This window comes from Branchiostoma floridae, chromosome 12 (assembly GCF_000003815.2).
Source record: "Branchiostoma floridae strain S238N-H82 chromosome 12, Bfl_VNyyK, whole genome shotgun sequence".
In the NCBI taxonomy this organism is placed as follows: domain Eukaryota; kingdom Metazoa; phylum Chordata; class Leptocardii; order Amphioxiformes; family Branchiostomatidae; genus Branchiostoma; species Branchiostoma floridae.
Genome location: NC_049990.1, coordinates 21,511,182 through 21,527,537, shown reverse-complemented (window position 1 = coordinate 21,527,537; position 16,356 = coordinate 21,511,182). Strand labels below are relative to the sequence as shown.

General features: G+C 39.8%; 1 protein-coding gene across 3 annotated transcripts; it reads left to right on the top strand.

Moving 5' to 3' along the window:
- The first annotated feature begins 2,659 nt into the window (after positions 1 to 2,659).
- Positions 2,660 to 10,039, top strand: LOC118427581 (basic immunoglobulin-like variable motif-containing protein). Of its 3 annotated transcripts, none has more exons than XM_035837432.1 (9): positions 2,660 to 2,839; positions 3,865 to 4,387; positions 5,223 to 5,432; positions 6,210 to 6,348; positions 6,905 to 7,000; positions 7,749 to 8,081; positions 8,511 to 8,594; positions 8,870 to 9,017; positions 9,698 to 10,039. In XM_035837432.1, exons 2-9 carry the CDS (start codon positions 3,913 to 3,915, stop codon positions 9,830 to 9,832), a joined length of 1,620 nt encoding a protein of 539 aa, XP_035693325.1. In that variant the 5' UTR covers positions 2,660 to 2,839; positions 3,865 to 3,912; the 3' UTR covers positions 9,833 to 10,039. The 3 variants fall into 3 exon arrangements, with proteins under 3 accessions (XP_035693325.1, XP_035693324.1, XP_035693326.1); XM_035837431.1 differs by having other exon boundaries at positions 2,661 to 2,839; positions 3,889 to 4,387; XM_035837433.1 differs by lacking the exons at positions 2,660 to 2,839; positions 3,865 to 4,387 and adding an exon at positions 4,429 to 4,452.
- Positions 10,040 to 16,356: the final 6,317 nt, after the last annotated feature.

Here is a 16,356-nt window from a genome sequence, read left to right as displayed (position 1 = left end):
CAAACAAAGTGTGCGTTACTTTCAACGCTTGAATATCATATTTAAACACGTGGGGAGAAGGTAGAAAGTTTTTTGAGTACCCCAAATTAATTTGTAACTTTTCTACATACGAATGAAGGCTCACATAGGGGTAGCCGCTAACCGCTAAGCGAACCCTTCGGTAACCGCAAAAAAGCGACCCCTTACGGTCGGACTTCAGAAATTTAAAAAAAAAGTGTGCGTTACTTTCAACACTTGAATGTAATAGTAAAACACGTGGGGAGAAGGTAGAAAGTTATTTGAGTACCCAAAATTATTTTTCACTTTTCTACATACGAATGAAGGCTCACATGGGGGTAACCGCTAACCGCTCAGCGAACCATTCGGTAACCGCAGGAAAGCGACCCCTTACGATCGGACTTCAGAAATTTCAAACAAATTGTGCAAGGTTACATGGTTGTCTGGCCTCTAAAGAGTAATTTGACGGAAAAAAAAAGAAAAAAAATTTACGGCGGAATTTTATCATACGCCATCAAAACATAGGATGTGGCCTCTTCACCCCTTTTCAGTTCACTGCCTGTGAATAACACCAAAACACCTAACTTCTAAGGCCTACTGAAACCACAAATATCACTAAAAATCTGGTGGTTTTTTTTCTACACAATATACAGGCTATATTCCTTACCTATGATATTCACCTCTAAAATCCAAACATATCTCAACAAAAACATTCTATAGGCACTTTTGCCAAGGGTACCTAATCATTTTGAGTAGGCTGAAAGTGGGTCCTCTGCGCCTTTCCGGAAATACGGAAAGTTGCCCTATATTAACGATTCCGGTCAGATTTGAGCTTTGACCCGGTAGTACAAAAGTTTTGGTCCGGTCTTGCAGATTGGTTTGGGTACCATATCTGGTGCGCAGAGAAAGGAAATTGGCGTTGCCTAAAAGCTCCGAAGACCCACACGAACATAGTGTACCTGAAGATACGCGTAGAGGAGAGAAGAGACTCGGGAGCTATAATTCTGAAAGGCAAATAACTGTCGTGTTAGGTGGAAGTGCAATAGTCTACCCCAGTTGTTTCTTCCAGCGTAAATTGCTTTGAAGGGAGCAGAACACATTTTCAACCAATGAGGATTTCTATATTTAAGGGCCACAAAGTGGACTGGCTTCGGCGCGGAAAAAATATACTAGGGTGCACTTTAGGAATATGTTCGAGACCAGGATACAAGCTACAATTTTTTTTAAAAATCCTATCGGCCTTCTCGCGTCCACTTTGAAATGCCGCTCTGCGGGTTCAAATAACTGCAGCCAGCTCACACTAGAAGGGCAGTTGCGTAATGGGGCGCATTTATACACAACCACCACCCAAATCATACGCGGCCTCAGAGTCGACACCTTCTGTGACCATGCAGCACAGGTTATATCTGGCTGCCCCTTTAAACAAGGCATTTTACCTCTCCTTCATCAAGTTTACTCGTACGCCTAAGGTCTCATTGATGTATTATTCCGAGATCCGAGCCAAGAAATGAACGGCTGCATGGACGCGTGTTTTTAGCTGTGAGAAATTCCCTTTTTACCAGCGGAACTGATCTCAAAAGTTAGACTGGTGAAAGCTTGTTTGTAACTGAAGAAATTAGCAGGTAAACTTTTGCAGCCGCGCGCTAAGTCTGGTCCTGGGTTCTGAGTAGTGCGGCTGTACACTAACAGCGAAAGAGTGCCTTTTGTGGGGATTAACTAATCGTAGCTTATAATTGCTATAAAAAAATAACCTCTGTATAGTTGAAGTTGGCAATTTTTCCCCACGATATAATGTAAATGTGCTCAACATAGAATGACAAATTTGCTGATATTTCACGTAGCTTCATTATCTGTATCTGTATCTGTATCTATATAGCGCCCATGTAAACCACGATTCATAACATAGAAGTCTATGGAAAGAAAAAAAAAACTCATCAATAAGACCATAAAACTCATCAATGAGACCATAAAACTCATCAATGAGACCATAAATACTGTGTCCTGCTACCTCATGGAGAGGCCTGTCAGACTACCGGGCCCTGGACAACATGACTGTGACGTAAAAGCGAAGAGCGGCCTAAAATGGAACCAGCCGTTTCCTGCCTGGCCGAAGAAACTCTACTGTATACACGGCACCGTGAAAAGGCGGGCGAACCGTAGGGCAGGTTCATCGATGTTTTTCCACAAGGCCGCAATTTTTGCATCAACTGCCTGTGATATACAGCACCAAATAAAGCTCGCTAGAATTCGAAGGGTGTGCCACAAATATTGCCTATAGAACAGGCTGGATATTTCTTTATGACAGACTTGGCTACATCGACTAGACCATTACATAACTTTTTACATTGTTCCTAAACGCAATTTATGAACTGGAAAACACACGTACAAAACACAACAACACGGAATTCGCGGAACTGACGGAAAACAACTAAAAAACCGCCACTAGTTTTGATCGTAATTCGCAGCTAATATTTGACAGTCTATCAATCAGAGCATTTTTTTGTGTGCAACCCACGGCACGTATATGCTTATTTTGAAGCTGCTGTGTAGTATTTGCAGTATGGCTGAAAACTTTTTTAATCTTGGAAACGGCCATAGTGAGAAGTACACTGCCTGGCGCAACACCGGAATCCTCTTGGTCGATCAGGATTGATGCAAATATGTAACAACCTGCTAGGTGGCGCTTTTGTACGGTGAAGTAACGTTTCGAGATTCTGGGTCGGCCAGCCATTTTGAATTGAACCAAAACAAACAGTGTCGTAAAGACAATAGTGCGGGTTCAAAACTGCGACCATGTAACGTCTTCACCGCCCGTTCAACAGTCGATATTTCAAGGTAAGAGGTAAGAGTTAGGTTTACAGGTTCTTACACCTTTCTTTGTCTTATCATCTTGGAAGAAAACGCTCTGAACAGATCCGAAAAAATACAGAAACTTCAAACAGCTGGGAGGGGGGCTAGCTTTTGGTGCCAGGCGGTTCATCTAGATATTCCTCAGCCTTTGTTTCGAGTATTGTATAAAGAGTGCCGGTAACAAAGACTTGTTGTGTTCTAACAGAGAGGCCAGTGTTGGCATGTTACAAAGTAGCGGAAGTAGAAAAACCACAACATTTGGCTAGATGTATCATTTTACCCAAGAAGGAACAAAGAACCGTTGTTTGGTTTCCATCTCAGCATGAAGACAACTGCAGGAATCGTGGTCAATCTTGAGTTCTTCAGTACTGAAATATCGTTAGATATTAACTTTGCTATTCTTGATTAAAATATATAGTCAGCAAAGAACTGCAATGTTGTAACAAGGAGGTTAAACTAAGAGAAGAAAGCTCATTAAATGTTGCTATAAAAAATTGCAATTATCATATGTTCAGTTCAGTTCAGTTCATCCTCTTTTTGGAGGTGACATCTGTGTCTCCACTCGTTTCTGTCCAGCATTACTGATCGGAGTTGTGTTCATTTTCAATATAACGTTAACAGTTTACTATGAATGATGCTGAGCCAAGCTGACTTCTCAGATAAAGGAATCAGAAAAAAAATTACAGTAATATTCAAATACAATTGAATCTTTACAATTGGATGGTGCATGGATAAAAACAGAGATTTAATTCCGGAAGTGACATCCATCACTCTTCTTTAGTGTCAGTAAAATGAATTGGCAAAACGATTCAATACAGGTACGAGTAACGTTATATGTAACTAGAAGCAACTTTTGAACTTGTAAGGATCACATGCAAATGTCACTCATATGTAACATTAAATCTAGTCTAACCATCATAAATGAATTGCTGCAATATGTTGCATTTGGGATGTTGACTCATGCAAGGAGGTTGTTTTTTAACCTCCTTGACTTATGTTACCATTTATATTTTCAAGCTTCTCCTCTACTACATCTTCTAGGAGATTGAATCCAAGTAGATCAGGATGGGGAACCTCCTGGGAACGCCACTGTCCTCGGAATCCGAACCAGAATCCGACTTCACTGAAGAGGAGAACAGTGGGAACACCGACGATAAAGAGAACATCTTCAGACAGGGACAACATCATGATGCTGCTTCACCGACCAATCACGATGCGTGTAACTACTCTGAGCTGACCAATGGAGAGCTGGCTCTCTCCAAGAGATCCTCTTTCCCAGAAGATGAAGAAGAAACAGACTTTATCCCAGAATGCAGTAGGAGCGAAGTTGAGGAAACAAACAGAGGTGTATTTGCGGAGAATTTGAGTTCCCCGGTCTCAGATGCAGATGTGGAGATCGAGTTTCGGGATGAAGACATGTTTTCATGTGTGAAGTACGGGCGCGAGCCTGTGGTAGAGACAAGAGAACAGGACCAGGAGAGGGATAGTGGGTGTGATCCAGAGTGTGAGAGTCCCAACAACAACACATCTAACAACAATGGTGAGTTCTAACAACACATCCAACAATAATGGTGAGTTCTAACAACAACACATCTAACAACAATGGTGAGTTCTAACAACAACACATCCAACAACAATGGTTCTAACAACAACACATCCAACAACAATGGTAAGTTCTAACAACACATCCAACAACAACCTTAGTTCTGACAACAACACATCCAGCAATAATGGTAAGTTCTAACAACAACACATCCAACAACAATGGTAAGTTCTAACAACACATCCAACAACAACCTTAGTTCTGACAACAACACATCCAGCAATAATGGTAAGTTCTAACAATAACACATCCAACATTCTAACAATTAACGCTAGTTCACCTTTATCCGTAGGGTAACCTTTATCTGTTCTTTTTAAGAACAACATATTTAGGGAAATCAAGTCGACAGATGATGGATTCAAACAGCAATATTTCTTAAAAAGTACAATTTGAAACTACCGTCCATCGACTTAATATCCATGGACACCCTGTTTAGCAACACAATGGATATAGGTTACCCCGCGGATAAAGGTGAACTAACGCTACACATCCAACAACAACGGTAAGTACTAACAACAACACATATTGGAAGGGCATGGATTTAGATGCAACTTTTGCTTTGCAAGGCGAATGCAGCCATTGTTCTGCAGTTCCCTGCAGTACCATTTCATTCTTATAATATAGAGGTCCGGCACGCCAGAATCTGGCACAAAACCTCAGGAAAATTCAGCTAAAATTCTTAGAAAACTTCTCTGGAAAGTCACATTTTTTGAGAAAAATGTTAACCAATCATATCATATGAAACATATTTTCTTTCCCCTCCAACAAACAGCCGCGATACCTGCACCCCCGATAGAGGACATGGTTGAGGCCGTGCTGCGAGACTTGATTGGCGGAGCCGTCACCGAGGTACCGACCTCCCAGTCCTGCCCTGCTGACCTGAGCCAGGCAGGTCAGAGGTCACCGCAGCACCGCTCGGAATCATGGGAGGTGGACATGAGCAGCTGGGTCAAGAACAAGGTCAACAGAAAGGTCAAACGAGGTAAGACTAAGAGATGTCAACTTTCAGCTTCTCATCCTTCCTCATTAAAGGTATTGTGGTGTCAAATCGTGGAGTAGCTAGGCTAGCGGACACGAGACAGGGAGGTCACGGGTTGGATTCCTTGCCTTTCTTGCTAGATATTGCATCCTTGTGAAAGGCGGTGGAAGGAGGTCTCGGTTTGGAGTTTTTTTATGAATTGGGGCCAATTTGACTGTCTCTCAGAAAAGTACTATGCGCTTCTCAAAACATTGATTTTCAGAAAATTCAATGTTTCGGATAGAAAAAGGTGCCTTGTCACTGACTGACAGACTCAGGTCACATTTTCTGTAGAAATGTTATTTTTGGTAAAAACGATGAATAACATACAATTTTTACAAAAAAATTGCAATTTTGGGGCATTTTTTACAGGCCTCAAAATGGAAAAAAATAGTTTTCTTGGGATAATGACTAATATGGCAAGAAAGGTCAATATTTTCTTTGTATGCTGAGGAAAAAGAAGGGAAATCGTGAGGATACGTTTTCCGCGAGCTCCGAAGGCGCTAAAACACCCACAATGCACATAGAACGTACCATCTGGGTAATCAGGCGACGAAACCGCGTTACCGCTATTGCACACTAATATCAGGAAGTATTGGCCGCACGGCGAAATCTGCGCCGCCACCGAAGAAAGCTACGAATAACAGGCTTTTGGGGAAATAAAAAGGATTTAGATTCTTTTGTATGTTGTATAAATCAAGACGTTTGGAACATCTTAAAGTTTACTTTTTGTTGTCTCAGGTTATGTCCAGAACACCTCCGAGCCAGACAACAAACAGCAGGAAGAGAAGAAGGATGTGAAGAAGGAATATTCCGCCGTCACCACAGACGTCACTCCTGAGCAGATGGCTCTCAGGAAGGTGCTGGACCTCAGGAGATGGTAGGGGGAGCTGCTGCACAGTTGGACACAATTTATGATATGATGTACTGTAATTAGTTAACTCACCTTGGTGTATCATTGTAGCCAGTAGGCACCCAATCTCAGTAATCTGAGGCTTTTTTACGTGCTTGAAGCAACACGGGACTCCTATTCTATGTCCCTTATGAAAGACGAATGTAGTCTGTTACAACATGTCCGAGCTGTTGAAACATATGAAGTGGTACATGATGTAGTAGTAACTATGAATGAAAAGCTGTAATGATTAAAATTGATTCATTCTGTGCTAAATGAATTTTTTCACTTCATAACCAACACCAGGCCTTGTGCTTATAAGAGCTATATATTTATAATGATTAATATTTGCTATAATTTTAAGGGATTTCAACATGTAGATTGAATTAGAAATATCTACCACTAGTACCAGCAACTTGTTTACCCATGGAGAGTCTTTTCATGTGTACATCTCCTTAGGTATATGTACAAATAGAGAATATATTGACTTACCTGTTTGTCCATCTGGTGGTGTTGTTTCTAACCCTGCTCCCCCCTCCTGTAGGTACTGCATGAGCCGACCCCAGTACCAGAAGTCATGTGGCATCTCTTCACTCGTCTCCTGCTGGAACTTCCTATTCAGCACACTGGGGGGTGGCAGGTTAGCTTTTTTCTTTGTTACAAGCCATGATTCAATCACCTGCTACTTTACCATCTGTTCATGTTTACAGGGAAGAAGATGTGATCAAGTTAGTGTGACCAATATGATGGACTGTTTAGTGTCATTTCATCCATCCTTCTTTGTCAAACAACAGACCAAATTATGCCAACTTGAAGTCACAGTTGGGAAGAAGTCTATGTACCATTCAGTTAGTTTATATTTTCTATAATAGCTGCTAGCACAATTGGAGCATGATGTAAACTAATCAAGTATGGAACATATCAAGCTTACTAAGAAACCTATGAGTTTATTCACATTTTCACATGCTATCAGTCTTATCAATTATAAGAATGACTATCAACTCTCCTCTTGTCTACTTTGCTCTTGTTCTTTTCTTGAATCTGTAAGCCCCAATACAAATGAACGCCTGCCGAAATAATCTGTTATTTTTTGAATCAGTCCAACATCCGGTCCACTGATTTTTTTAGGTCCATTTTTTTCTGCACTGGTCCAGTAAGAAAAACATTTTTTTGTACCTGGTAACCCCCCCCACCCCCCACACCCCTAGTGATGGAAGTGTGTAAGAAATAACTTCCTCTCCTATATTTTCGTCTTTGTCTGTGCAAGACAGAGTGACAGACTCTGCTGTCTGGGGCTGTAACTGGCCCCTTGGAGGCCAGCTGATAATATAGTAAGATGATGTACAGGCTGCTATAAGCGAGATTTAATCAGGCTGTTTTCCTCTCAGCCACAGCCCCATCACCCAGGAGGAGGCTCTGAATGTTCTGGGCTTCAAACCTCCGTTCGGTGAGATCAGGTTCGGACCCTTCACAGGTAACTCCACACTGATGAGGTGGTTTACTCTCCTGAACAACCACTACGGGGTGCGCGGGAGGGCTTACTACCTCTACAAACCTCACGGGAAGGGGCGCACCATGGGCACCACGGACGAAACGGCGCTGGCAAACGTGAAGAACGGTCTGCGCGACGACAACATGACGTTTATTTACCACTGCCAGAACCACTATTTCTGTCCTATTGGATTTGAAGACGTGCCTCTCAAAGCAACTCATGCCTACAGGTATGTATGGTGCTCTGGATATAAAGTGGTCTGTACATGTGTAAATACTTTACATTTGTGACCACATCTGAACTGTAAGGAGGGACACCTGTGCTGCAGTACAATGTGAACCAGCCAGAATTTCCCTGAAGTCGTGAAAAAAGGTCTTCACGTCTCGTTGAAAATAAAAAAAGTCTTATTAAAAGATTTATTCCAATAATCATGAGATTTAGTGGTTAAACCTTGAGATGTTTTAAGTCAATCTTAACATTTTTCATGAGAATCTTGAGAGCTTTTTATTAAGTCTCAAGATTCTTTCAGAAGATTTCAAGATTTTTTTCAGACACTTTTAAAGCATCTCAAAAGTATCTCAAGATGCTTCTGAAAAAATGTCAAGTGGGCTTTGTTATATATGGCCCTCGGCTTACTGAATGTTAACTGTGTTTCCAGAGCTGACCTCCAGCAGGATGAAGTTGAGACATGGCTGCTGATTGGTGACCCCAGTAGGAAACACCCAGGTCTACACTGTATCAGGTGACTACACACTGTACAGGCTTCACTCATGGTCATACATCTAATGAACATGTTGAGGGGGTGGTCAGGTGTGTTAGAGTAAGGTTAGAACAAGATTCTAGATTAGGTTAAAGCAAGTAAAAAACTCTTTCATTTGATGATGCATGCTTATTTTTCTCCCTGGGCAATTAACTTGGGAGAAAATGACCTTTATCACAGTTTGATCCTAAGATTTCTCACGATCAGTTCAAGTAGTCATTGACCAGTGTGACAACCCCCCCCCTCCCACCCTGTAGATGGAGTGACATCTCCACAGACCTGAACTGTCAGAACCCCACGTACCTGGACATCCGCCGGCTGCACCTCGGGCTGCAGACCAGGAAAACCCGCAAGACTGGCGGCAACCTGCACTGTATCATGGCCTTCGTCAAGAGTGACTGGCAGGTGAGGTCCTCTTAATATAGCTAGATACTTTGTGTTTGTCTTGTTGTGAAGGTGTACTTGTACTATAATTGTTACAGTAAGGTGCAATGGTCTGGTAGATCAGCCCTCAGGATTTACACTGTATCATGACCTTTGTCAAGAGTGACTGGCTGGTGAGGTCCTCTTATTACATACTTTGTGTTTGTGTACTTGTAGTTCGTATCTCTGGACCTACACTGTATCAAGATTTATGTTAGGGAAAATTTTTCAGTCTGTTTGAAACATTGTTGTTGGTCTTGATATTTGTGTATGAATACATCATACTAAATTCATAGTTTGGATGGATTGCTGAGTCAATGAAGGTTAGACATCCAGGAAACTAGATACAAAAGCGAATTGCTTGTCAGAAACTCTTGTATTGTAGATCCCCAAGTATTTGTTCTTTGTGAACCCATGGTACCCTTGGTGATTGTAGGGATTTTCCTTCTGTGAATGGATCAAGATTCTCAATTAGTCAGTGCCCAAAACAATACCTCAGCAGTCATAATGTGCAAAAAACTTTGTGATATTTAGAGTAAAAAGAATGCCACTATCTGTCATGGATGGATGGCTAGCCAAAGTCAAAGCATATAGTATTTACTTTTTTATAGGAACTTTTAAACATTCTTTGTGTGTCATTGACAACTTTGCGTCTTTTCCAGGGCCCCTCTATTTGGAGATCCGCCAGTGTTCAACAGCGGAAGGAACCAAACAGAGGCACCAGGAGGGGGTCCGCACCCTCCAGCACTGAGGAGAGCGACAGCACTGAAGATCTGGATGAAGAGACACAGGCCTAAACACTTCTCCCCCCCTTTCTTTGGTAATGGTATCTCCCTGGTAGGAGATGCAGGTAACTTTTGAAATTACCTGCACCAGATCTAGAGAAATGTTACCTGCACCATCTATCAGCATATTCGGTGCTGCACAGATATTTGCCGATTTTATAAAGATTAAGATCACACTGGGAGTTGATCATCTTTATTATTTGTTGCATCAGATAACTTGCGACAATACAACCAGTACAGTAACGTAAAGTCCACTTACAATAATGCACAGTGATACCTGGTGCAGGTATACATTAAGAAATACCTGCACAGCCCAACTTTTACCTGCACTAACCTGCATATGCAGGTGGTACTTCTCACCTTTGCATATAAAATGTAATGGTTTTATTTTCAAAGTTGCTAGACTGACTGTATGATTCTGTAACATAATCTTCACCGTGCTGCTTTTTTTTTGTCGTCTCGTAGGTGAAGTTTTAATGCTGCTAGTTAGGACTGATGTTTATGGTGTACATATATGATTATACTAGTAGGAGGTCTCTAAGTGTGCTCTTACAAACTGTACAAGTGTGTTTTATAAGAGGTAGTCAGAGTGTATTTTGAGAGTAAGTGTTATTTGTAAGGTGTTTTGGGGTACTTTGATACGTGCACATATTATATAGTGATATAGAGTATCTACACATTGCAGAACTCAGTGGTTTTATGATGGTAAAATATATTTAATAGGTGGCTAGTTGTACTGCATGAATTGTGGACATTTCAGTCGACCATTTGTCAGATTGTGATTAACATATTTCTAAAGTCCGTCCTTTGAAGGTTTGAGTGTCAATAATTTTTAAGAAGAGGTTGTATTCTTCTCACACATGTAAGTTGCCTCTTTATTTTCTTTTGCTTACTTGAAGTGGAGATGAACAAAAACACAATGGTTGTCTTTTCTCATGCTGGACATGAACTTAAGATAGCATCACATCTCATAAGGAGTGATTAGTCTATAGTCTACAGAGATTGACAAAAAATGTTGCTTATATTTCTGGCTACATTTGACTATCGTTTGACGAATGTATATTTTGTGGTTCCATTTTTCTCACATATCTTATTACTTGAAGCTTTTAAAGTGGCAAATTCCTTGTTTGATGTACATATCAATAACATTAATGAAAATTGATGTAATTTTCCTGTGGCCTGGATTTGGGTTCATTTGATTGCAGTGTTTGCCCTGCAACCTTAAGTGCTGTGGTTTCTTTTAAAGTTTTAAAGAATGCAGTAACTGTTTTTATTTTCTATATGACTTGGCACAATTTTTGCTTTTAATGTGTTGAATGTCATTTTACACAGTGTGTCAGCTTATGGCCTTTTCCTAGTGAACTTATTGGTAGATGGATAAACTAATAATCATTGTGAATTCTGTGATTATGAATTATAGGTGAAAATGTTGATTTTCAAGAATTCTGTTTGAAGGGAAAACTTCTCAATAAAAAGCCTGGTCCATGTGATTTGGTTCACTTTTTGTACAATTCAGTGTTGTCCTATGGGAAGACCTTCTCAAAGGCTTAAATGACCGGAGAAACTGAGAAAATTTTTGTTCAGGATTCAATGATAATGTTCGACATTGATACCATTTTCAGGATATTTATCACAGATAAAATTCTTACCATATCAAGTGGTGTATGGGTGTGTTTGTTTCTTCTTGAATATATTTTTTCTAATGTCTGTGTCTTGTTTTGTGTTTGAAAATGGTGACACTTTGAAGGAATGGCCTCAAACATGCCTTCGTCACTGACGTGTGAGGATCTGTTTAGTACAAAGTTTTGGCTGTTGTTTGTGTTTCAGGTAAACTGTTTGTGTTTATCATAGCTGTTGTTTTGGATTGATGTAAACAAGGCTTTATGTTTTGTACGATTTTGTTAAGTGTTTGTGATAGGATGTAAGCAATCGTTTTATGGGTACTTTTGCTGACTTTTAAATATCTTCTCTTGTTTGTAATTGTGTGACATTAAAGGGATGGATGTATATATAACTCTTACGTACAAAGTTATTTTGGAGAAATGTGAGTGAAATGTTCTAATTTTGGCATTAAAAATGATTTTGAGTGTCAGAATTTGTCTGCCAATGATATTCTGTTTCCCTCATCAGTCGTAGATTAAAATCTCAAGTGTCTAATATTCATCCTTCAAGAAGATAGCAATTAAGAACTCAATATAAATCCTCGTATAGAGCACCAAGTGATGCAACCTTTGATTGGAATTATAAACTGCTTCTCGTGTTATTCTAATTACTTAATTGCTTATTTTCCTAATGGCCAAGATCCATTTACATTCCCACTGAGAATTAATATGACATGTATTGATAGCAAGTAGCATCCATACATACCTCTGAACCAGCATCACTATTATAATGGTTTGCCCACTGGCCCCTACTTTTTACAGAAAGTCGTCAGAAGTCATTTACATTTACTAATATAGCCAAGTTATCTGACTGTATACCTAAAGGTGGTATCTCACTGCACTTGGGGCACCTGTGCGGAACTGGGGGTTCGTTCAATGCGGCACTAATGTTATTTTTGCCAATTTTCTATAAATTTGATATTGCGTAATCAGGGCTCGAAATACTGGGTGCATGTGCACCCAGGTGCACCCAAAATTGGAGCTGTGCACCCAATTCTTTTCTGTGGGTGCACAGGGTGCACCCAAATATTTTCTTAGGTTTATGTATGTAAAATATCAAAGTATACTTAGACTAGTATACATCATATTCTTGACATCTAAGTGTTAGAAAGATTAACAAAATTAGCTTGTAATTAAGTTTTTTTATTAGTTTTTTCTGGCATTCTACTTTATTATATATGGTGCACCCAAAAAAAATTTGGTGCACCCAATTTTCTAAGCTGGGTGCACTAGTGCACCTAATACCAAAAATGAATTTCGAGCCCTGGTAATACATAAAAGCATGACTGAAAAGACAAAAAAAATGTAAGAAAATTCATGCATTTTTATCTCTGAAATTCGTTGAGTAATCTTTTGAACCCCGTAGTGCCGCACCAGTGCCCCAAGTGCAGTGAGATACCACCTTAAGTATAGATAGTGGTATAAGATCCTGTTCATACCAGGCTTCACAAATCTGGACTCACCTACTAGGTAATCTGACTTATGAATCCCGACTCAGTGAATCCAGCTTGGTCTCCCTTGGAGCCGGATTTGGATCATGGGTGATGGATGGGACTCGCAAATTGGGATCAATCCTGTGCCTTGGTGAATAGAGATTTAGCACGAAGCCTGGTTTAAACGGTTAAAAATAGATCCATTCCTATGATGTATTACAAGCCTAGGATAATTTATTCATCAAATTGTTCAGTTCATTCATTCATTCATTCATCAACAATCACTGAGTCCTCAATCTTCTCTGTGCTTTTAAATTTATTAATGCTGTCAACCATTTTACAGAGCTGTGGTCTGTTGTGACAATATCAGTTGCAGTACACTAATTATACAAAACAAACTTTCAACAAATCATTGTTTTCACTGAAAAACTGTGCACTTACGTAGATTGCCAGCTTTCAATATTCTTCAATGCATGCAAAAACGCTATGGGGCTAAAGCTAGGATACACTTTCTAACCCTACCACTAAAACTTCCACTCTAAACATTCATGGAACAGTTGATATGGTATTAATATATATTAACAGAATTGTATTGAACAAATGTAGAGATTTTCACAGGAACTAAGCATCTCTCTTTAGTACAACAGTGTCCTTTAATTATAAGCTTTTTCTTAACTTGTAAAATAACAATCATGAAGACCCATCCACTCAAACTGTTTGACCTACATTTTGTAGTCACTTTGAGACATAGTCTTGTACCCAGGCTCACTGCAGGCCTTCTTCTAGTTACAGACTTCACTTCAACTCATACACATTCAGTGTGCCTGTGTCGTACAGGTACTAGACTCCGCTCTTTTCCATTGGAAAAATAAATGGTACCATTCTTGGGCTATGTGGGCAGCTTTGAGTCAATTTGTTGTTCTCAAACTTCTTTGTTCTTTAGTTAAAGTCCATTTTGAGAGATATTTGTGTTCTTTTGATGTTCAGTTTTTGTTTCTTAAGCCGAACATAGCCAATACTATTTTAAGGCATTTTAAGACAATGCTAATTTTTTTAAAGACATGTTTATTCCAAGACGTACCAACAAGTTTGACCTAAAGTTGCCCACTGGTGCTATTTACACAGTTGTTGGAGGGATTTGGCAATAACAAACAGTCTGGTAGCTCTTTAGCAGCAAACAAGCAATGCCTGTTGTCAGGCTTCAACCCTGTATACAAGTGTAAGGTCCACCCATTGGAGATAAGGATCATAACCAAACATTACAACATACAAGTCTTGTGACTTATGATTCTTCTACTTGAAGGGGAGGGGCGTAAGGTAATAAAGTGAAGACACAATTTTATTTCATTCAAGAAACGGTGGAATTATTTCCCTCCTCTCAATCATTAGTTAATTTGAAACATTTCTAGAGTCTAGTAGTGTGGCTAAAATCTCAGAATTTTTCAAAATCATATAAAACATTAAAGACATTTTCACCTTTTTTTACCCTTGATCATTTTTGTGATTCTTTAAGACAATATCATACACATTGTTAACTAGTTACAACAATCAATTGTAAATGACAAGTAAAATATATCACCAATGATATCAATTAGTGTACATCAGCATCTGTTAAAAACTTAACATTATCTGGTAAAACAGTTGTTCATCACAGTAGACCTCTTTCAATTCTCCATGGCTTATTAAAGCTTTCCACTAAAATAAGACTCATTTTTTTTCAAGTCAAAAAGCACCTCTGTTTTCAGTTTTTTGAACTTCTCTAACTTGTTTCTTCCTAGTCTGCCCCATAGCTGCTCAACACAATAATAACATTGCCAGATGGAAATCGAAGCTGCACATCAAATCGGGAGAATGCTGCAAGGGTTTCATCCTGGGAAATGCTTGACTGTGTGGTCATTCAGTTGTATGGAAAGAAAATTGAAGAGTTGAGATCCTAGATTAGTTGAGCCAACAATGTTATGCATGATGCTTTACTTTTTAGGGAGTTTGAACTTAAAACTCGTTCTAGGAGACTTCCTGGTTCAGAAGCTCTATTCCAAGGCATAACTGTGTAAGACCTAAAGAAGTAAGAAGACATGTCCATGTGGGTCTTGTAAAATATCAACTTTTGAATTGAAATTATGTGTCAAGTTGAAACATACCGTTTTCACGTTGCCACATACATTTTGAACTAAACCACTTGTTCTATTGTGCCCCCCAACTGAGAAAATTGAATGTTGTATAGAAGAACAGAAAGAAACTAATATATACATGTACAACAATTTTCAGAAAAAAAGTATTGCATGTTTGCATTTCATAACACAGTTTTTAAAATTGTGACACATGGCCTCAAAAAGGCTATGGGACTTTTATCTTAACAGACTCCTAGTGAGCTTCAAGTTGTCAGTAACTGTGAAACGTCTGATTGGAAAACAAGTATTTGCACCCTATTTGTCCAGCATGTTTACCAGACTTTGGTGCAGCCTGCACTGTTTGACCAGTGAAACCTGACCAACACAAACACAGCCTTACCCAACACTACTGCACCAACTTCCACTGGGAACAGACAGTATCTTACGCTGGGTACACATGTAGGCCTTCGATAAATGATAAACAAACAAACAAACAAACAAAAATAGATATGGTTAACAACGACCCTGTCACTGTACAACCGAAGAAATAAAGAACACAGAATTTTCAGTGTGCACTGCAGGGCACAAAGTATATGGACGATATGGTAGTACAGTCAAACCTGCCCGAGCGACCACCTCTTCTCAGCGACCACCTGGCCATTTCGACCGCCTTTTCTCGGTCCCGATTTATTTTCCCATTGACGTAAGCATTAAGCGACCTTTTCTCAGCGACCACCTGGCCAACGCGACCGCGACTGGCCCAAATTGAGACCCATAACGACCGCATCATTTTCAAAATTGAGGTTTTCATTGATTTTTTATGATAACTAGCGCAATTTTGTGCCGAAATCGGCCAGTTTGTGTCGGATTTTGGGGTTAAATTTACAGTTTACAGTGTGCGTGTTGTATTTGACATTAAAGACCTCGCTTCTTTGCGTGCGTGCAGTGTGCTTGCTATTTGCCACTAAACACAACGGAAACCATTTATACTTTGCATCGGGCATGTTTTGAGTCGATACTCTTCTCAGCGACCACCTGTCCAAATCGACCGTTTTTTTCCGGTCTCCCGGGTGGTCGTCTTGGGCAAGTCTGACTGTATACGAATAGGAACAAGGTCAGTAATTGGTTATTGGAAAAAGAAACAGGCATCGTACATCAAGAAGCAGGTGAGTTGATTATATATAACTAGCGAGACTTCTCTAAATGGCGGTGCAGTGAACAGGTATTACATGTATTAGTATGGCAACGAAACCAAATCTCTCTCAAATTATATACTACGTAGGCATATTCCACCCTAGCCTAGTGTACCCGACCCAAAGAGTGGCTGGAAA